This window comes from Sceloporus occidentalis, unplaced genomic scaffold, assembly GCF_023333645.1.
Source record: "Sceloporus occidentalis isolate IW3139 unplaced genomic scaffold, rSceOcc1.0.p SCAF_5, whole genome shotgun sequence".
Lineage (NCBI taxonomy): Eukaryota > Metazoa > Chordata > Lepidosauria > Squamata > Phrynosomatidae > Sceloporus > Sceloporus occidentalis.
The window spans coordinates 143,351,454-143,373,063 of record NW_028316985.1 but is presented as its reverse complement, the minus strand read 5'-3'; the positions used below and the strand labels follow the sequence as shown (position 1 = coordinate 143,373,063).

The window sequence follows — 21,610 nt, the reverse complement described above, 5'->3', positions numbered from 1 at the left end:
AGAGTGCATAGTCTCTGAGCATGTAAAGAGAAAAGCAGAAGCAACAGGAGGCGCTTGTGAGACCAAAATAGTATGAACACACCTCAATTTAAACAGTGGATGTGCTGTCCTACATACATTGTGGAGGACAAAAAAGGTAGACTGCTCTGCCAGTGAGGCTCATCTATGAATTTCAAGGCTCTGAAAATAGACAAAGTGGAGGGAGTTCCTTTACACTCCCAAATCTCAAACCTTTAAACAAACACAAATACCAATCAATGTATGGAGATACCTTGGTTGAGAGTCAGCAGTTAAGATATTTTTCACAGATAAACTATGCTGACCTGAGGCTCTTTATAACTACTTAACAGAAAAACAAAGACATTTAGAATCATGAATTAATGCCTACAGACTTTAGACAAAGAGGAAGTTGCCTTCAGACTCCTGCATCCCAGGCAGTCAAGGAACAAACAAACAAGCAAACAAACAACTTTACAATGCCTGACCCTGCTGTGCCAGCCAAGCCTATGCAAATTAAGGCAAGGGAGACAAATGGGGCTCCCTTTTCAAGCAGGCTGAGTATGGAAAATGTAGTTTCCCAAGTACCTAAGTACCAGATTTATTTCACAAAATGCTATGTTTTCTTATCACAACCAAAACAACAAAAGTAGCCCAAATTTGGGTCAAGAGAAAAAACTAGAAAGTCCTGTCCCTTCTCCATAATTACAGAAGACCCAAGTAACATCCAAATTACAGTCTGAAAGCCTGTTGTACTCACTAGAAGAGGGGGAGCTGAAGAAAGGCACACAAAATCAGCTAAAAACACCTGAGGAAAAGACCAAAACTTTGGTTTGGGGCTGAGACAGTGTAACTCTGTTGAGGATGTAGGACAAGACTCATGGAAGATGACCACATCGGGCTTACACGAGCAAAAGAAAAACTTTTGGCTGAGCAGAAGGTCTACAAAAACTTTACACACAGTACTGATTACTGAAGACAAGACAAAAGAGTAGATCTCTTGAGCAATGCAAGAATAACAAAAGAGAAGATGGGGGTGTTGGGCGGCAGGAGGCCTCTGAGCATGCAAAGAGAGCAGAAAAAACTGAAACAGGAAACTACAGCTTAAAACCTATGCAGCCCCGAGCACATGGCAGCAGAGATACACTCTGGGTCCAAACCATGTGTTCCTAAGAACTGGAGGGGCACAGTATGATAGACTACTTGCCTTTATCCAAAAGACAAAATCTTAACAGCATAAACCTACACTAAAGAAAAGACAGATTGTGTGTTCTTGCCAAAAGTAGAATCAGGACACCAACACAACAAGAATATCTCAAAACCTCAAAACACACAGAATGACAATCCTAGCTATACCAAACTATACCAAGAAGCTCAAAAAGAGACCTCTAAAGAACAAACACAATGGGGAATGGGCTTGAAACCATATTTTCAATGGATTTCAAAATCCAAACTAGTTCTATGGAACAGGGGGTGCTGCAAACAACCTGAGCCTGCAGCTCTGAACTTTCTGTTCTGCATTGCATCTGAGCACATGCAGAGTGTAAGCAAACAGAAAACAATGAGGCATTTCTCAATCTCTAATCTGCAGAGCAGGAAAAGAAGAGGGGGAGGGAAGTCTTTCCCTCCAAGCCTTCTCAAAAATGGTGTTGCAAATTTTACAGAGATAAGCCATCTTTCCCTTGTTGACAAGCCCTCCACTCACACCCTGAGTGGTAGAAGTCACAAAAGGGGAAACAAAGGCAATTTGCCATGAACTGAATTTGAGTTCTAAGCTAACCAGGATGATGGGCTTTGCAACTTCCTTTGCCCATGATTCGGTTTTCTTGGCTTCTAGCAGCCAAATTTTCTATGAGGCTGTGGCATTAGGCAAACTAGACTTTATAGCAGAGAAAAAGAAAACTCCCTGTTTTCTAAAATCTCTACATTTACCAAAGTTCTGACAAAAGTTCCCTGCACACGCCTGGAGTGCCTGCAGAGTGCTCTGCTTCTCAAAGGGCAGTATCTAAGATTCCCTTTTGAAAGCTATTTCCTGGGGCCTTTCTTCCTTGCCATGTGGTGGGGGATGGGGGAGCTGAGGCTGAGACAGTGTGGCTCACCTCTTGGTCAGGGAACTGGGCTGAAACAGTGTCACCCATTCCTGCCGTTAGGGAGATGGGATTTGCCTTCTTGGAGGAACACATCTCCCAGTGCCATTCCAATTTGGACCACGGGGATGGGATGAATGACCTCTAGGGTTTCCTTTTTCTGGCATGCCTGGCTGGAAAGGTTTCCAAGTCTTGGGGCACTTTTCCCAGGAGAAATGGGGACCTTTCTGTTCTTGGATCCTGGCTGCCAAAGTGGAACTTTCTTCTTTGAGGAAGTTGACTTGGTCTATCAATTCTGTAATTTTTCTCTCCATACTACTGGGGAAGTCTTTGGGATTTTGGAAACTCGGAAAGGCTTTTCCTTTGTGCTGCCTGCTTATGGCTGTGTCTAAGATATCCATCAATTCTGCATTGGGCCTATGATCTAACTGTTGTTTGCTAAACCCCAACTCTCTGAGCTGTCTCCAGATGTTGTTGCGGATTTCCCGAAGTGATTGTCTGAGGGGTTCTGTTCTTTTGGGCTGGTTCCTGGGGTTGTTTATCCCAAACCTCCTGGTTTCTTTCTGCACTGGCTGGAAGTGGGGGCCCGTGTTGTGATAGGTGACTGTATGAACTGGGTCTCCATCTCTTCCTCCCCTTTTCCTTCCTGCCCTGGGGGGTCTGCCAGATCCTGCATTCAAGTCCCTTTCTGCCTTTGTGCTCCAGAACATCTCTGAGACTGCACAGATATTTTCCATGAATTGGGCCCACGTGGAAGTGTGTAATTTTAGTGCCGCCGGTCCCAGATAGGTTTTGGCGGACACATGTAAACCCTCATACACTTCAGCAATAAAATCGCGGTTATCAAGGATGGGCTGGCCCTCTGCATTGAGGCCAATTTCCCCTGAGAGAATTCCTAACATCTTCTTCCTTGCTACATAGGTGTCAGGGGCTTCATCTGGGGCTTGTCTTTCTAGTTGGTATTTGGTGCGCAGAATTGTTCCTGGCCATAGGATGCCTGCAACTTTGGACATCCATTCCCTTACACCTACGCTGCTTAGATCAACATTTATGGCGGCGGCTTCAAAAGCTCCCATGTATGCTGGATCTAAACACATGCTGGCAACCTGGGTCAGGTCCTGTCCTTTGGCTTTGGGATAACATATGTACACACTAGTCATCCATTGAACCCCAGTGTGGGCATCAAGCCTCCCTAGGTGGTCCGCTATAATTTTTACTTCTGTTAGGGACCATGAGACAGTTTCGACCACTGTTTTAGTTACCACCCTGTCGTCCTCTGTCTCTCTGGTTTCTACCATCCTTCTGGTTTTTACAGGGTTTATTGGTGCTGGTGTGTCTGCGGTGACTTTTTTGGGAGGATTTGGAGTTATTATGTCCTCCTGCTCACTTCCTTCCCACTGGGAATTATAGGGTGGCAGTGTTTTGGCTTTGGTGGGGAGTGGGGTCTCCTCATCCCAGTCTATGCTCCTTAAATACTGGGGGCTCACAGTGGCCACCACCGAGTGCCTGAGATCTAGGGCGGCCTCAAGCTCCTGGATGCGCTGCTTGCACTTTGTGTGGTCAGCTTTTGGGTCTCCCTTTGAGTAGCGGGCCAATACGTAATCGGCCGCCAATTTTGCCTGCTTGAGCTTTTCTTCCAAATCCTTATTGTACTGTTTCAGCAGCTCAATTTCAAGCAGGGCCGTATCTAACTGTCGAGCTGCTTCCTCCCTTGCCCTAATGTGTAGGGCATTCTCGGCCACCTTTTCCTGGGTTCGGGCGGCCGCTTCATCCAGCAATTTTTGTCTGGTCTCCTCCCTTGCTGCTAGTTTTTTGTACTCCCTAGTGGCTTCATGGGCTAGGGTCCAGATCCCCCATGATGCCCATCTGTCCTTTTCTGCCTTGGACACTCTTTTGAACCCTTTCCTTTCGGTTTGTGAGTTGTAAACTTGCAGCAGGGTTGCAAAGGGGTCCTCGGTTAGAAAGCCCTCTGCCTTCCAGGGATTAGGTCCCTTTCCGAGGATCCATTTTTGCAACCGGTCCTGAGGCTGCTCTGCCCTAATCAGTCTATTGGCCACGGATTGTATGTCCATGTTGAATCCTAGGCTGGGGGAGGTTATGGAACCGGGGCCTCTTTTCCCACCTAAACCTGGTGCAACTCTCTGTCCTACAGTGAGCCGCTGTCCTGGGATCCTCCCTGAGGACTCCACAGAACCCCTAAATGTAACTCTGGGTCAGGGACGCCGCCCCATTCATGCGAGGGCCCGGCGCTGCTGCAGCGAGCGACTTAAGGGTGATCCTCCGTTTAGACCCGGTCAGAAGTCAGTTCAGCCCTGCCTCCCTTTCACTGGGGAGTTCGGACGCTGTAGCTCCACTCCGGCGTGGCCTGGCTAACAACCCAAACTTTGGCCCCCAGCTAGACTCCTGCCTGAGTTTCCTTCCCTGGGACCTCGATGAGGCTCCCGCAATTGGCACTCTCCTAGAGCTGCCTTTCCCTCTCTTGAACCCGGGTTTTAGGCTTTCGGACCAGGACGTCTCCCTCCTTTGCCTACCTCACCCGTTCAAGGGGGATTTGTGACTGTGATTTTTTTGGGTTATGTTTTATGGGACCTTTTTTTCCTCTGGCTGTTTTGGGATAACACAATGGAAAGGGATATGTTTGTTCCCAACCCACAATACTGTAGCTTTAGTGGTGACAGGCTGAGGTTAAAACCAATGCAGCCAGATGGGGTGTCCCTTAAAAGGCACACTAAAAAGAAAGCTCTGGGTTTTAAACCCACTTAGCTGGATGGGCTGTGACCTTTAAGAGGTACACACCTGGGGGAAGCTAGGAGTTAAGACCCACTGGCTTCAAAACAAACATGCTAAGACCTTAAGGGTTCCTTGGCTCACCATTTTAAAACAGGCTCTTCCATGTGAGGGATGCCTCAACCTGGAGGTTTGCTTGGGACTCCTTTTTGCACTGCAGCCCAAATGCCTGGATTTGGCTGCAGTGGTTCCTTGCACTAACTTTTAACTGTAAGCTTGGGTTCTGGAGTGGGAAAGTTTTCAGGATGCCTAATAACTTTTTCCAACCCACGGATAGAGAAAACAAAAATAGGGCGTCGGGAGCCTACTCCGACAAACACGCCCAAGGGTGATTAGGGCCCACCACTGGACGGCGTACCGGAGCCAATGAGCAGGACACCTAACCAAAGAGATGAAACGGGATTAGCCAACCCAAGATAGTCCTTTGCCCTTATGGCCAAGCGCACAAGAACACACTCACACGCCTTCCTATTTATTCCTGTCTGCAGCGGCTTCTTTTGGGATCCCTGTTCTCTCTACGTTCCGAGATCTAGACAGCCCAAGTGATCAGTTTGGAAAGTCTAGATTTCGGGGGAGAGTTCTATGCCCGCATTCTCCACCAATTTGTAGCCAAGGGTCCGTAGGGGAATTTTATTATGTTGTTATTAGCTCAAATATTGCAAGAGGGGGCTGGCTACAAGAGCCCACCAAGATCGCCCTCCCGATATTTATACGGAGTAGACCAGGGCCTCCCAATAACTGAAGCTGAGACAGATTGCAATAACTAAATGTCTACTTTATTGAGAACAGGGGGAACACACACACACAATGCACACACTCACACACACATTCAAGGCTCAGGAAGGTAGGTTGGAATTGTGGAAAAGATGTTTAGGCTCTGCTAATGGTATACTCACCAAGATGTAGTCTTCCTCCGGGAAGCGAATGGGATGTGGGATAGTGAGACAAGTCTGCTCCGCAACCTGGGTTTGAGCAGAAATGCCGGCTACCAGATCAGAGGTCTGACTGACGTGGAGTAAGTAGACCTTTGGGATGGCGCGCTGAGCAGCCAAAGTTGGGACCTTTTAAGGGCGAAATCTCGCCTGAGGGCAGAGAGTTTTGGTGATTGAAACAAAGGAGTTTAATTGCTTTCTTTCACCTGGATGTCTGGATCTGATAATATCAATGACTTAAGTTGTTCGGACAACAGACTTGAGGAGGGGGTGATAGCTTCAGGAAAGGCAAACATTTTACTCCTTCTGACTCAAGATAATCCCTTCATGCGACTTCCCAGACCTTCTAAGATGTAAATGGGGCTTCTCCCCTCAGGGGAGGTGCACATGTCCTCTCGCTTTGCCAGTAATGGCGGACAGGCTTGGAGTCTGGCCAGGGGTCATCCAAGGGTTATCATTGATTCCAAAATTTATATGAAGCAGCATGGGTAACAATTGTAACAGAAAAATAATAAACATGTGTAATCCAAATTAAGCCCTATTGAATTCAGTTTACTGGTTACACTTGAAGTGAGAAAAAATGTACCAATTTCTGCAATCTACCAGGTCTGAGAACCAGCACGGCACAGTGGTTTGAGCACTGGACTATGGCTCTAGAGGTCAGGGTTTGATTCCCTGCTCAGTCATGGAAATCCATAGCTTGACGTTGGGCATGCTGCACACACAGCCACAGAAAACAGCCCCAGTAAGAGCTTTGCCTTAGGGTGGCCACAAGTCAGATATGATTTAAAGACACACAACAACAAACCCAAAAGTTTAGTAAATGGATAGTACAGAAATCTATATCAATTAATGTTTGGGGAAACTGCAGCAGAAAAATGATTCCCCCCTTAGATGGGATTAAAGACAATAGTCAAGTAGTTTTGCAAATTCAAATTAGATTCATAAACATGAGCAGGGCATACTGTCATCCTGCGGAAAGGCTGAACTTATTCATCACAGAGGCATTCAAGCAGCATCTATAGAGAACACAAACTTTTATACATGTTTTAAATATTATAGGATAACATTCAAGAAAACTTTACGTGCTAATCAACTCCCTCCCCTTGAATTTGACCTTAGAACAGTGGTCCCCAAACTGGGTCCTTTAAGAGATTTTGGACTTCAGCTCCCATTGGCCAATGGTCAGGGATTCTGGGAGCTGAAGTCCAAAATCCCTTAAAGGGCACAGTTTGGGGACCACTGTATTAGAAGTTGCAGCCAGCATGAGAATTGTGGAAGGTATATTTATTGTTTTAACTGCCATCAAGTCAACTTTGACTTATGGTAACGCTATGCATGAGAAACCTCCAAGTTACGCTGTCCTGTGCAGCCCTGTTCAGGCCTTGCGGAGTCAGGGTTGTGGCTTCCCTGACTGAGTCTATCCATCTGGGATGTGGTCTTCCTCTTTTCCTGCCTCCTACTTTCCAAAGCATTATTGTCTTTTCTTGTGAGTCATGTGATCTCAAAATACAACCAAAGTACAAAAGTCTCAGTATAGTTAGTGTGGTTAACTTGGCTTCTAGGAAGAGTGCAGCGTTGATTTGATCTAGGACCCATCCATTGGTCTTTTTAGCAGTCCAAACTATTCTCAGAACTCTTCTCCAGCACCATATTTCCAATGACTTGATTTTCTTCCTATCAATTTTCTTCACTGTCCAGCTATCACAACCATACATAGAAATGCAAACTACAACGGCATGGACAATCCTAACTGTAGTACTCCTTGATATATCTTTACACATCAGGATCTTGTCTAGTTCCTTCATGGCTGCCCTTCCAAGTCCTACTAGTCTTCTGGTTTCTTGACAGCAGTCTCCATTCTGATTAAAGACTAATGTCTTCATTGTCTCCGTTAGAGTCATGTAAATCATTAGAGTTATGTAAATCATCCACGGTCATTGTTTTTGTTTTCTTAATATTCAACTGTAAACCTCCCCCTTGCACTTTCCTCCATGGCTTTCTTCAGTGATCTCTCCAAAGTCCTTGCTATTTTCTCATATCGTGTCCCTTCCTCCAGTTTGACACCTCTTTCCTTCAAGTTCAGTCCTGCTTAACAGACAGTAAGTTCAGTATACAAGTTAAACAGAAGGGTGATAATATTCAGCCTTGTCTGACCCGCTTGCCAATTGGAAACCATTCCTTACAGGGTACCCCTCAGGACAATCAAATGTAGTTATACACCCATTTCTTTAAGTACGATCCATAGTTTTTTATTATTATTATCTGTACAAAGGCTTTGCTATAATTTACAAAGTACAAGCTGATTTTCTTTTCAGTCAGTTCATGATGTAAAATCTCATAATTTAAAAACCATCCACACAGAAGCCCCAGGACTAAACACAACAAACTTGCTTCATGTGCCCCTGAGATCAGTGGGGCTTTACTTTGATTGAATTTGCTCTGATATCGCCCTAAGGGCACCGAGTTCTGTGTCTGATCTTAGCTGCTAAGCAGGGTCAGCCCTGATTGGTATTTGGAGGGGAGACCACCAATTAATATCAGGGGCTGCAAGGCATACACTTGTCCCTCCGCAGTTGCACTGAAGGGCCTAGAGACCCCTAGAGAAAACACTCCCTCCACTAGGCATTCGTAGCTGGCAAAGTTGGCAATGACTTGAGCGTAGGGGTTTGAGCATTGGGCGAGGGCACTGGGAAGAGCAGGGTTTGAATCCCGGCTGGGCCATGTAAAAGCCACTGGGTGGCCTTGGGAAGCCACACTCTCTCAGCCTCAAGCCCCCTCTGAAGGAACTTGCCAGGAAAACCCTAAGAGAGGTTTGCCTTAGGGTCGCCATAACTAAAACTATGGCTTGAAGCCTCATCACTATAATAAACAACAAATTTGGCTGTGCCTTGGCCTCCTTTGCAGCCTTATAGGGGAAGAGAAAAGCCCCCTCCCCATCATCGCCTTTGGAATAGACCAATCAGATTTCATTTCCGGTTGGGGAGGGCGGGTTATCTTCAGGGGCCGGAAGTGCTCCTCCTTTTCTAAGGCAAGGATTAATGGAGAGCTGGGGAGGCGGGGCTTCTGGGGCTTGGAAGGAGGGAGGAGCTTGTTGGGCTAAGGAGGGAGAAGGGGCGGGGCTTCCGGGGCTGAGGAGAGAGGGAGCTAGGTACAGAAAGAAGGGGCGGGGCATCCGTGGCTGGAAAGTGAGGGGCGGGGTTTCTGGGCTGGGAAAAAGCGAGGGGGCGTGGCGTCTGATGCTGGGGAGAAGGGAGCAGCAAGGTTTACTAAACGAGAAAAGGGGAAGGGGCGTGGCTTCCGGGGCTGAAGAGACGGGAGGGGCGTGGCTTTGCGAGTCTGCCTGACACCGGCTTGCCTGACGTCACTTCCGGCCTTTGCCCTGGCGGCGGAAGGCGGTTTGTTTCGGGGCGGAGGGCGAGGCTACGGTCAGATGGGCGGCGCGGAGGGCAGCGGCGAGGATGGCTTCTCCTCAGCGTGGCGGTTGGGGGAGAGGCCCAGCGGGGTCCTGACCAGGCGGCGGCTGTGGCTGCGGTGGCGGCTCCCGTCGGAGCCCAGGTGGCCCTGAGGGGGGACCCCGCCTTCCCCTCTCCTCCTCGTCGCTCCTTCTCCCGGAGGCGGCGCCATGCCTTGCACCTGCGGCAACTGGCGGCGCTGGATCCGTCCGCTGGTGGCCACCGTCTACGCCGTGGGGCTGCTGGTGGCCGTGCCGCTCTGCATCTGGGAGCTCCAGAAGCTGGAGGTGGGCCGGGAAGGGGCTCCGTCCGTCCACTCTAACAAGGCTGCCTCCACACTGGAGAGAGAACCCGGTTTGGCTCAAGGCTCTGGCATTCTGGGAGTAGGAGCTTCGCTCCGGGCCCCAGAACAAACTCCAGCTCCCAGAATGCCAGAGCCTTGAGCCAGGGAAGAGATAATCCACTTTGAAACCGCTTTAACTGCCCCTGGACTCAGCGTTGGAGGAAGAGCCTGGGAAGGCAAGGGAGCCATTCTCTTGGGAGCGAATCTGACTAGTGTCTGAGTGCCTTATGTCTTCCCAGGCTTCTGTCTGGTTGAGAAGCCATGTCGCCAAAGAGGCCTCTCCTGCCCTCCTCAAACCTTTACTGGCCGGTCTGGAAAGGCCTGTCCTGGGACCAGGTTGGGCTGCAGCAGGCATCAATGTGGAAGCCTGGCCTCAGGTGACCTAAAGTTACCTTAGGCGCTGTTTACCGCCATATTGAGAAGGGCCTGTGGCCTAGTGGTCAGGCACATGCTTCCTATACAAAAGGACATGAATTATGTCCTGGCTGTTTCTCAGTCTGATCACCTCCAGCCGCATTGGCTACAAGCTCCACCGAGGACCATGCTGGCAGGGGATTATGGGACATGCAGTCTAGCATCTCTGAAAGGCACCAGATTGCAGGAGGTGACATTTAGTTGGCTAGACAGAGCACTGATTTGCCACAGTATAAAGCAGCCTCTCTTGGAAACAGGGCTTTCTTAAAGCATTGCTCATTTGGAAGGTAGCACCATTAGAGAAGAGGGTTAGAAGGGGATTCCTTTTGTATCTTTGGTATAAAGATTGCCTATAGGTCAGGTGGGGAGACAGAAATAGGGGAGCGGGATATGGGTCCAAAGCACACTGCAGAAATAATCCAGTTCGAGGCCGCTTTAACTGCCCTGGTTCAGTGCTTGGGAATCCTGGGAGTTGTAGTTTATTGTGGCACCAGAGCTCTCTGATGGAGAAGGCTAAATGTCTCACAGAACTACAGTTCCCAGACTTCCATAGCATTGAGGCAGGGGTGTTAAAGCGGCCTCAAATTGACTTGTTTCTGTGGATACAGCCATTGATCTCCAACTCCATGTATCCCTGACAGTTTATTTATGACATTTATAGTCCAATAGTGATACGAGAGCCAAAAGTACTCTATATTTGTGATTTCAGATGTTAAAGTGAGGACATTATTAGGTTCATTCTGGGAAGACGTGAGTCCCTAAAATCATGAAAACTAAAAAAAACCAACCCATGTACACAAGCTAAAAACAGAACCTTTAAAAAGATGATCATAGCAAAGAAATGAAAACCAGAACATTGAGTACATGGTCTTTGTTGCTGACTTACAGCTGACCAAGGAACCATGCTTTTCCTGCCATCTGTTTCTGTTGTGTCGGGGCAAGGCTTGGTCCAGTTGCTCAGGATCTGCCACTTGGGTTGTATCTTTGCCTGTTTTGTATGTTGCCCGGTTGGATGTAATTTGTTTTATGAAACTAAATGATAGATGCGTTTTGCAAATGAGACATGTTGAATCAGTGCATATGATATCTGGAGTGAAAATGGAAGTTGTATCAATCCTAGGATTGTGCAACTGGAACAGCAGTTGGTTAACCAATATTGGTATTACCCACCCTCCCCAAATACTGGGTACTTATGACACTGAATTTTCCAGGTGTGGCAGTTTTTGTGAGAAAAAGACAGCTGGAAACACTTCTCATCCTTTTAAAAAGCTTGTAACTTACAAGGCATTAAATGGTGAATTATCATGAGTGTTTATGGGTTTTAAAGTCAGTGCTACTTAAAGTTGTGGTCAGTGGACTGGTACTAGTCAGTGAGCCATTGGATGCTAATGAGTGTCCAAGAAATGTGAATACTATAATTGTATTGCATAAAAATGATATTGATCCCTTGCACATAGTGGGGAAGTTATTTCTGGTGCATTTCTTTAAGTAACCAGTTTATATACAGTCCTATATATGTGCATTGTATCTCAAAGTAGTATGCATTTTCTCACAGAGTAGGTTCTGTGGTCCACTGGGTTGATGTGGCCCCTGGCTGTAAAATGTGTTGCTTTTCCCTGTCTCCCCAGCTGCCCAAGTGATCACTGGGTTGTAAAGAAAAAGCTGCTACAAAGATCCACATTGCGATTGTTGGTGGGATGTGCTTTTTTTTTCAGGACTAGGAAGGAAAACCATTTCTTGTCCCATTTAAATTTTACATGCCATTATGTCATAATAGTCTGATACTGGGACATTTAAATTTTATATACTGTGTTATTAAAAGTAAAGTTTATAGATATCAGGGCAGTGACAGACTGAGCTGTGTTTTATATGTCAGAAAACAAGGGCTTACTTCTGAGGAGTCATGTATAACATTGAGCTGGCCTCTGTATGACAGGAGTGAAACTGTCCTCGATGATAACAATATGTGTGAGTCGGTATACAGGTGTGTCTTAATTGTGGCTTTAAGGGTTAAAAGGTTACGCACTAGTGCCTTAACAACTGTACAGATGGTGTATTGTTGATGTGTTGACTCTTCCCATGTTTTGCTATGCTAGAGTTCAATGCGCAAAGGAGTGTCCTGTGTTGCTGATATTCTGTTAGTTTTTCTTTTAAGTGTAGCTTGCTGAATTCTTCATTAAATGATGTAAGTGTTTGGATCAAAAGGCAGCTGTTGAATCTTTAATACTTGGTTGGATTTTATTCTACACCAAGGTGACAACAGTGCGACTTGCAGCCTGCATGTGGCCCTGAGGCTCCTTGTTTCTTTTTAAAATTGGTTATTTTTGAGGCCTAAACACACTACACAACCCAAACCATTGCAAAACAAAAGGTGTTTTAGGCACCCACAATCCACAACACATGGAAGCCAGCCCCTTCTAGGACAAATTCTAGAACCAGAAGTGACATGCTTTTACTTCTATTTGAGCTGGTTTGTGCTACACCTATCATTCCCCAGTCATCTCTGTAGTTGCTTATTCCTCATGTATACTTGCCCTTGTTAAGTATACATAATATAGTTGCAAGAAAGCAGTTTTAAAAATCTGTACTCTATGTTGTGTTCATGGAAGAGAAGATGCATGGATATTTGTGGATTGTAGCTTTTTGAACTGTGCAGTCAGCCTGCTGCCACTGTTTCTCAGACACCCTTGTATAATTTCTTGTGCCTCTGTTTTCTTTTTATGCATTCTTCAAGGTTGGAATCCATACCAAAGCATGGTTTATAGCTGGGATCTTTTTATTGATGACAATACCAATATCTCTTTGGGGAATATTACAGCATTTAGTTCATTATACTCAGCCTGAATTACAGAAACCAATAATAAGGTAAGACTTCGTATGTATTGCTGCTTATTTTTTTTTAACAATACAAACATTTTGATTAACTGCAAATGTGTTTTGTTATTACAGGATTCTATGGATGGTACCAATTTACGGTTTAGACAGTGTAAGTGTCTGTTTTTCATGATTTGTTACTTATTTCCTTTTGGTCCATAAAAATCAGTTAAATAATCTTGTTACCAATTGCCACAAAATATAACCGTTTTTGTAAATAAAAAAAATGATGTTTTAAATGGTGAAATCATTTCTGTTGAAGTAAGCTGGATGAAGCCAAGCAAGTTGTGAAAGAGGAGGTGTTTGAAAATTGCTTCTTACTAAGCATTCCAGTACTTTGGTTTTATGCAGCTGAAAATAGATGGACATATCTGTATGTAACATGTACAGTCCGTCCTCGCCTTACGCGGCGGGATCCGGAACGGCAAATTCCGCCTATGCTCAAGCCCCATTGGAAACAATGGGGCTCGTGCACGGTGGCGCAGGAGCGCGCGGGGCGCAACGGGTGCGCGCGCCCATTCAATTGAATGGGACGCGCCGCCCCGCGGCTTGAGCGCGTATGCTCAAGGCCATGTATGGCGTGCCCGCGTATGGCGCGGGCGCGCTGTATAGTCTTGTATACAATGGCTGTCTGGCATCTTCATTTAACACAATATTTTGCACACAATTGGCACTATTTTATCTCTGTCCAAGTAGGAGCCAGGGCCCTTGGTGGAATAACTGCCGTTGAGATTAGTTGGGCTTACTTCTGGTAAAACTGCTTAGGACCCAGTGTAAGTTTTTCTTAGCTAGAAATGTTTTAACTGCAGTATTAAGAAATTTAATGGAATTAAGAGAGCCAGTGTGATATAGTGGTTTGAGTGTTGGACTGAGACTCTGGAGACCAGGGTTTAAATTTCTTAAATTGCTATTCAGCCATGGAATCTATTGGGTGACCTTGGGCAAGTCCCTCTCTCAGCTTCAGAGGAATGCAATAGCAAACCACCTCTGAATAAAACTTGTCAGGAAAACCCCTTGATAGGCTTGCCTTAGGGTTGACCTAAGTCAGAAACTGCAAGCACATAGCAGCAAACTGGGATTTCAGCATTTCATAGTTTATTCTAACTATTTTTCTATTTCCTTTCACAGTGGATAGCGTTGAAGTATCCCAACATTGCAATATATGTGGATACCTGTAGAGAATGCTATGAAGCATATGTCATCTATAATTTCATGGTATTTCTTTCAAATTATCTGATCAATCGGTATCCAAATCTGGTGTTAATCATAGAAGCCAAGGATCAGCAGAAGCATCTGCCACCATTATGTTGTTGTCCACCGTGGGCTATGGGAGAGTAAGTGCATTATTTTTTGAAAAGCAAATTTTGATATGCTTATAAGGAGTATTTCCACTTTTGATCAGTGTAATGTATTAGATTTTTCTCCTGTTGTATACTAAACTGGAAATTCCTGAATATGCTTTACTGTACAGAATAACTTAAGAAAATGCTCTTAACTGAAACATGTATTTTAATAAATGAGGAGTTTCTTCACTTTCCATCACCATGTATTTCTGTTGACACCAATCCCTCTTGCCACCAAAACTGTCTTTCCAATGAAGATTCTAATTTGAATGCATTAATTGAAAAGATACAGCAGGATATGAGGAAATAAAATTAGAAAGGACAGAAATTCTTGAATCATATTGCCAACATTTATACTCCAGTAACACCTCCAATTAAAATTCTTTTGTGGAAATTCAGTAAGATGGGACCTAACACATTTTTGGAGTTATAAATGCAATATTACTGTGTCCTTCAAAAGTAGAGGTGTCTGTAGCAGTTAGTGGGTTAGAGTTTATAATCTGTGTTAATAGTTACTGCCTAAAAGTATTGTTTCTGGATTTGACTGCATTAGCAGAATAGTGATAAACCCAACATTGATACTGATTGTGGCAATGTCTCTGTCTGGCATACATTGTTGATGGTGCCTTTCCTAAAGTAATATCTAAGACATTTGTGGGTTGGCAAAATATTCTCAGCTTCTTTTTTTTTTTGGGGGGGGGGTAACTTGCTTTTCCTTTTCATTAATAGCTGGAATATTAATTAAACCTGAAGGAAATACAAGCAAGTTGAACTAGCTATCACCTAGTATTTGAGATGTGTTTTGATTTAATATATTCTGTCTTGCTGTTAGTTATGTTAAACTATTATCTGATTTAGTTTCTGAGTTCATTAAATAATTTCAGCTCTGTTATTGGTTACCTTTTGTGTGGGTTTTTTTTTTTTTGAGCAATAGTTACATTACTGAATAGAGCGGTTATATTGCTGAATTTATTATAAATTTATTTATTTTTCTGTAGGGTGTTGTTGTTCAGGTGCAAGCTTGGTGTTCTTCAATATACAGTTTTTAGACCATTCACCACTATAATTGCTTTGTAAGTATAAAGAAAATATGTATTAATATGTTTTGTTCCTCTTCTTGACACACTGCACCATCTTCTAGGTCTAGTAGCAATATAGCCATATTCTTTTCCTGCCTAAAAGGCATTTTGACACACAAGGCAGCACTATAAAGTTACCACTCCACTTTATATTTCTTGTAGTCTTAAAGATCTAGCACATACCCTTTTAATGGCTGACATGAACATACTATGCAGGTGGAACAATGGAGAGTAACACACCAGTAAAGTTTAGGTGTGTTTGCTCAGAGGCAATTTCTACTCATTCCAGGTAATGGGTAAACATGTATTTAGTTCTGGAGGATATTGCAGTGGATACTGTCTAGCAAAAAAACCCAACAGTTTTCCTACAATGACAGATCAAACAGCTGTCTCCGTGTGTTCATAAAGAATTATACATATGAAGTAAGACTTGCAGGGGTTTATTAGTGTTGAAATAGTAGTGAAAATGCTTGGTATGCATGCAGATAAACAGCTGTGAAGATACATACCCCCGTTATCTTTTATGAAACTACACACATGTAAGTTTTATATTACTGTAGTAGAGAATTCTGTTATGACTCTGTGCATGAAAAATAGTATAGACAGCATACAGAAATGCTGTGCAAGTATTCCTTTAAAAAAAAATCCAGCTATTTGATCTACTTTCTGGCATTTTACATGCTTTAAAAGACTTTAAAAAAATTAATATTGTTTTAATATTACTTAATTAGAGTTAATAACATTTATTTTTACTGCCTTTATTGTGCTGCTTTTTCTGAGCAATAGTTTATGTTAAACTCTTTCAGAATTTGTGAATTAGTTGGTGTATATGATGAAGGAAACTTCAGTTTCAAAAATGCTTGGACCTACTTGGTTATTTTCAACAACATATCCCAGTTGGTGAGTAGCAGAAAGTTTAGTCTTTTGTTTGTATTGGAGAAAGGTTAATAAATCTTGTTTATTTTTCTTCAGAATTAACTGTAATTAAGCTTTTTAAGCATGGGGGGGGGGGGCATACAGGGAACCAAATCTCAAAATACAGTATGAGGAGCTTTTACCACTTTATAGCCTAAATCCAGTTGTTAGTCCCAACTCGAAGAAAGTCACTAAATCAGTGGGAGCCTGGTAAAGTAGTACTTAAGTTCCATTTATTTAGTTAGTCTACTTTAGTTGGTGGTTAGTATTTAGAAAATTCTTGTAGGAAAATAAGAATATTTAGGTGCTGCTTCTCAGCCCACTAGGGCTCAGAGACAATCTATAGTGGAAGAGAACAACTGAAAAATATATGATTTTTACCCTGCAAAACAGATTTTAAAGCAGACAAACAAGCCTTAAAATTAATTTAAAACTAGACAATTTCTTGTTTGTTCATAATCTGACTATATACCTAATAATTTCATTCGCTAGTTGTGTATTTAATTAGCTGTCCAAATTAATGGGACTTGTTTAGTATGAGTACTATAAAACAGGATTGTACGCATCTAGAAACGAGATGTTTTAACTGGGTTGTACACATCTAATAGGATTGTAAAAGAAAGTTTATGGCAGCATGGCATATGTCCTAGGACAGGTCCTTATCACCAATGAGTGTGTAGTACTTGTGTTCACAGTACAGGGATCTGCTGTGCTCTGCTGCCCTCCAGATAGCTTTCACACACGTGCTTGGAGAAGGAGCCGATAAATTCGGCTTGATGACTACTTTAGAGTTAATAAACTCATTTAATTAAAAGACTTAAATGGTAGAAAAAAGATTTTGAAATTTGCTGTAGAGAAAACAACTTCATGAGTAACCTCTCTCTTTTTCAGGGTCAAGAAATTGGGATTTCAATATTTGAACTAAGAACTGAATAGACATAAATCATTTTGGAGATTTCTAACTATCCAGAAATAATTATAAGATCTAATTATTAAAAAGTCACTAAAGATGTTTATCTCTATTTCAGTTTGCTATGTACTGCCTTGTATTATTCTATAAAGTACTACGGGATGAACTGAACCCAATCAGACCTGTGGGGAAATTTCTCTGTGTGAAGATGGTGGTTTTTGTTTCTTTCTGGCAAGTATCTCATAAACAACTTCTTCAAGGCCTTTGATACAAAAGTTGGCATTTCTGTATTTGTCTCAAACCAAGTATTGGTATGAGAAGTCCTGCTTGCTTTTTTAAAAATTGTGCCTGACAACCCTATACATGCTTATTCTGTAGCAAATTCTGTTGTTTAATAGGGCATACTTACAGACAGAAATACAGTATGGAAGAACCTTACCAGCATGCATGTTTGAAATTGCCCGTTTTAATTTTGGCACGTTCCAGACGGACATTTGGCCCACCCCCAGAATGTACTGGGGTCGGCCGAGGACGCAGCGTCCAATCAGGCCTCACCCCTAGTATGTACTGGGTATGTCAAAATGGCAGCGGCCAGAACACATGGGCACCGCCATTTTGACGTGGCGGATGCTTAGCGGCATCATAACTGCTTTTTGTGGGTTCTTTTTGCTGCATTGGGGAACTGCGCGGTATGTCCGCTGCGGCTCCCTGGCACAACAAACACGGGCGCCGGCAGAGCGCCCTTTTGGGGCGCTCTGTAAAGCACCCTTTTGGGGCGCTTTGTAAAGCGCCTTTGTTAACTAAAATGTTCATGTGAGTTTGAAATAAGCAAAGGTACCATTATCCCATCTTTAAGCCTTCTTATTCATCAAGTTCCAAAGAGAGAGGTGTATATACTTGCACAGTAAAGCTTTTGGGTCTGAAAAATACCCATTTGGGATCATTTGTCTTAAAATTTGGTATTGCCTTCAAAATAACAAGAAAACTATTATTTTCTCTAAGTTTCACGTGGGGGAAGACCTCCCGCTAATCTTCTCTGTTTCTGAGTCTCAGCCCAGCTTCCTTTATTCTGACTGATGGACCCTCACTGTTCTCTTGTGAAAATATGACCACAGGAATTGTAGGTTTCATATTGATTTTAGCACTCTACTGATGTACTTTATAATCTCAATATTTTTCACATCTTAACCCTAGTTTTTCTTTTTCTGATTAACTGTATGCTTACTGATACTTCATGCCAAAATTTGTCCCTGGAATATGTGCCTTTGGGTGAGATGCTGTCATAAACTTAAAAATCATAACGTGAATTTCTTTATTAGGCAAGCAGTACTTATTGCATTACTGGTGAAAATTGGTGTTATCTCTGAAAAACGCACATGGGAATGGCAAAGTGTTGAAGCTGTGGCGACTGGTCTACAGGCAAGTAGGACTAGCTGTAATAAACATAAATCCCCATGTCTTCCATGTCTTCTGAAGGCCTACAGTAGAAGGAGGAACCTGCTGATTGGTTTTCAGTCCGTCTTGCTTCAGTCACTGGAACTAAGCAACAGCTATTATTAATTATTAGCCTGCCACAGTTCCATTGCTCAAGCTGCTCTAACAAATCTTAACTATCAACACAGAAATAAATGTTTGCACATGTAATTTCAAACTTACATTCCAGTAATGTAACTAATCTACCTAGTGATATTAAAGTAAGATATGCTCATAGATTAACTGGTGAGTTGTGTGACCTGCTAAGCTTAGTCATTAAAGAACAGAAATTACAGCATTTGTTAACTCTACTGAATAAGTGACAAAGTTTAATTTGTAATGAAAGATTTACAGTTCTAATTTTTCAACACTATGCATAGACTTGCTTAACTTAGCTATGTTAAGTGCTGTTATGTCTAAAAATATATTTCAGATACTCATAGTTCGTAAAAAAAATGGATTGTGTTTTGATTAAACTGGACACTAGAGATACCGAATTTCCTTGAAAGATGGATGTGATTGTAATATAATGTTCTTTTTTTCTTATTTCAGGATTTTATTATTTGTGTGGAAATGTTCTTTGCGGCAATTGCTCACCACTACAGCTTTTCCTACAAGCCTTATGTGCAAGAAGCTGAAGAAGGCTCATGTTTTGATTCTTTTCTTGCAATGTGGGATATTTCTGATCTTAGGGCAGATGTAACTGAACAAGTTCGCCATGTTGGTAAGTTAGAAATGTATACATATACAGATGTATCCAGAAATGTAGCAAATGTCAAAAATAGTATTTTGGGTTTTTTTCAGATTTCATATGAGCATCATGGTAAAGTTATTTTTACAGCTGTTCACGTAACTGCAGTAACTGAATGTTGAAAAAAGTAATTTGTCTTAACTTGTTCTCTTTAGGAAGGACAGTTTTTGGTCCCCCAAGAAAAATGTTTTTTGGTGAAGATCTTGATCAGAATGAACATACAAGTTTACTCTCATCATCCACTCAGGACCCAATTTCTGCTGCATCTTCCATTCCATCATCACCTGCGGGTCATTATCAAGGGTTTGGACATACTGTGACTCCAACAATGCCTACTGAAACAATATCTGATGACTTCTGTAACTCTGCAGAAGAGAATGAAAATTCCCCTGTTCAAGGAGAGAAGCCTATGGACAAAAGTTAAATCACTTTCCTCAAGCATGTTATGGGATTTGCTCAGGCATTATTTCCTTATGTTTGTTTTCTGCCCCTGGAAGTGCCATTCTGCTAAAAGAGCATGAGCAACCAAGGAGTATGTGAAACAAACAGGACAAGTGGTTTCAGGTTTGATCTCTGAAATGCAAAGAGTGCATATTGTACTAATTTGAAAAGATACATGCATACAAAACACAGTTCAAATTTTTACAGTACTGAAATCACCATTGAATTAAACTGTTTTAATAACTGAAAATATGGCATGTATGATGTGTAGATCTGAAAAATGATCCAAGGCATATGGTAATAGCTATGACAGATTGAGTAGTTCAAAAACCTGCCTGTTCACATTAATAGGGGCAAAGCAGAAGGTTGATTTTGCCTTTCAAACTAATTATTCTTTCAGCGGGATTCTGCTCCCATGCCGGAATATTATCTAATGTGCCAGAATCTTTACAGAACTAATAGTTAGAGAATTTAGTTGGGATAGTGACCTGGAATGATCTGTGTAAGAATAGTGGCACAAAGGCTGTACAATTCTTTTAAGCCAGAGTTGGAAATTGTGCTCCTCCAATGGTACCAGACTCGTGTGTTTAGCCAATACAGTGGCTGTATCCGCACTGCAGAAATAATCCAGTTCGACACCACTTTAACTGCCATGGCTCAATGCTATGGAGTTCTGGGAACTGTCATTTGTTCCCAAAATTACATAGCGTTGAGCCATGGCAGTTAAAGTGGTGTCAAACCAGATTATTTCTGCAGTGCAGATGCAGCTAGTGAATGAGATGAGACATCCAACAACTTGAGGGCCACGTATTTCCTAGCTCTAAGTGATGTAAACGTCATGTATGCTTTTGGTTCAAAATTTTACTGTTACACTTTTAAGTATATTCTGGCCTTTTGCTCTAGAGTGGGGGTATACAAACATAATTAATGTTATAAAATTGAATACGCACTTTGTTGAAAAATTGAACAGTATTCATTTTTTTTATCAGTTACATACACCTTGTGTAGGGTATTGGTCAGAGTATGTACTCCATAATGCGGATGCTATTTTAATACCTCTTTTGGGTTCATAATATACTTGCCTTCTGAAAGTTTTGTCTTAACTAGAATCAAGTAATCTATGTAATTCCAGTGTAAGATACACGAATGTAACACATTAGTATTGCTCTAAGGACTTAATACCATATAGTGAACAAATGGGATTTCTGACCCATTATCATATTTGTATCTGCACTATGTGCTTGCTGTCTTACCTTCATATTAAAAGCTGCAGCAAGGTTTATATTTTAAACTAGCATCTGATTAACTAGCATTTTGATTAAAATACTCTTTACAAGACTTGGGTTTTAACTGAACTTGTGGCTGCTACAGTGAACTCATCTTGCAAGTGCTTTTGCAGTACTAGTGTGTTTTGTAAATACATGGCCTTATTCACTAGGCTGCATATTTTATGGCTAAATTTAATGTGTCCTTAAGTGAATCTTGTTAAAGGTGCAAATCATGTTTATCCATTATATATGTTGTAAATAAACAAATAAAACTTTATTTAAACTCTTAAATTGCATTTCTGTAGTTCTAAGATGCAATAATACTCTGGACCTGTCTTTCATAGCAAATAACTTTTTAAATTAGGTATCTCTACCTTGGATCCCATGTCTTTTATGAGCATTAGAAACAAGAGAAAGCCTTCTCATAAGTGGTTTATTTTGACCAATACACATAAGCCTAGCCCAGGGAAATATTATCACTTTGTCAGAATGGAAACCTTGTTGGAAACTTCCCAGTTTTGCTTTTAATTTAAATCATATG

General features: G+C 42.5%; 1 protein-coding gene across 1 annotated transcript; it reads left to right on the top strand.

The window, feature by feature from the left end:
• The first annotated feature begins 9,190 nt into the window (after positions 1-9,190).
• On the top strand, positions 9,191-21,360 carry TMEM184C (transmembrane protein 184C). Its single transcript, XM_089525721.1, has 10 exons — positions 9,191-9,545; positions 12,750-12,880; positions 12,965-13,001; positions 14,018-14,223; positions 15,231-15,305; positions 16,118-16,211; positions 17,255-17,367; positions 18,456-18,555; positions 19,162-19,333; positions 19,516-21,360. Exons 1-10 carry the CDS (start codon positions 9,429-9,431, stop codon positions 19,782-19,784), a joined length of 1,314 nt encoding a protein of 437 aa, XP_089381847.1. The 5' UTR covers positions 9,191-9,428; the 3' UTR covers positions 19,785-21,360.
• Positions 21,361-21,610: the final 250 nt, after the last annotated feature.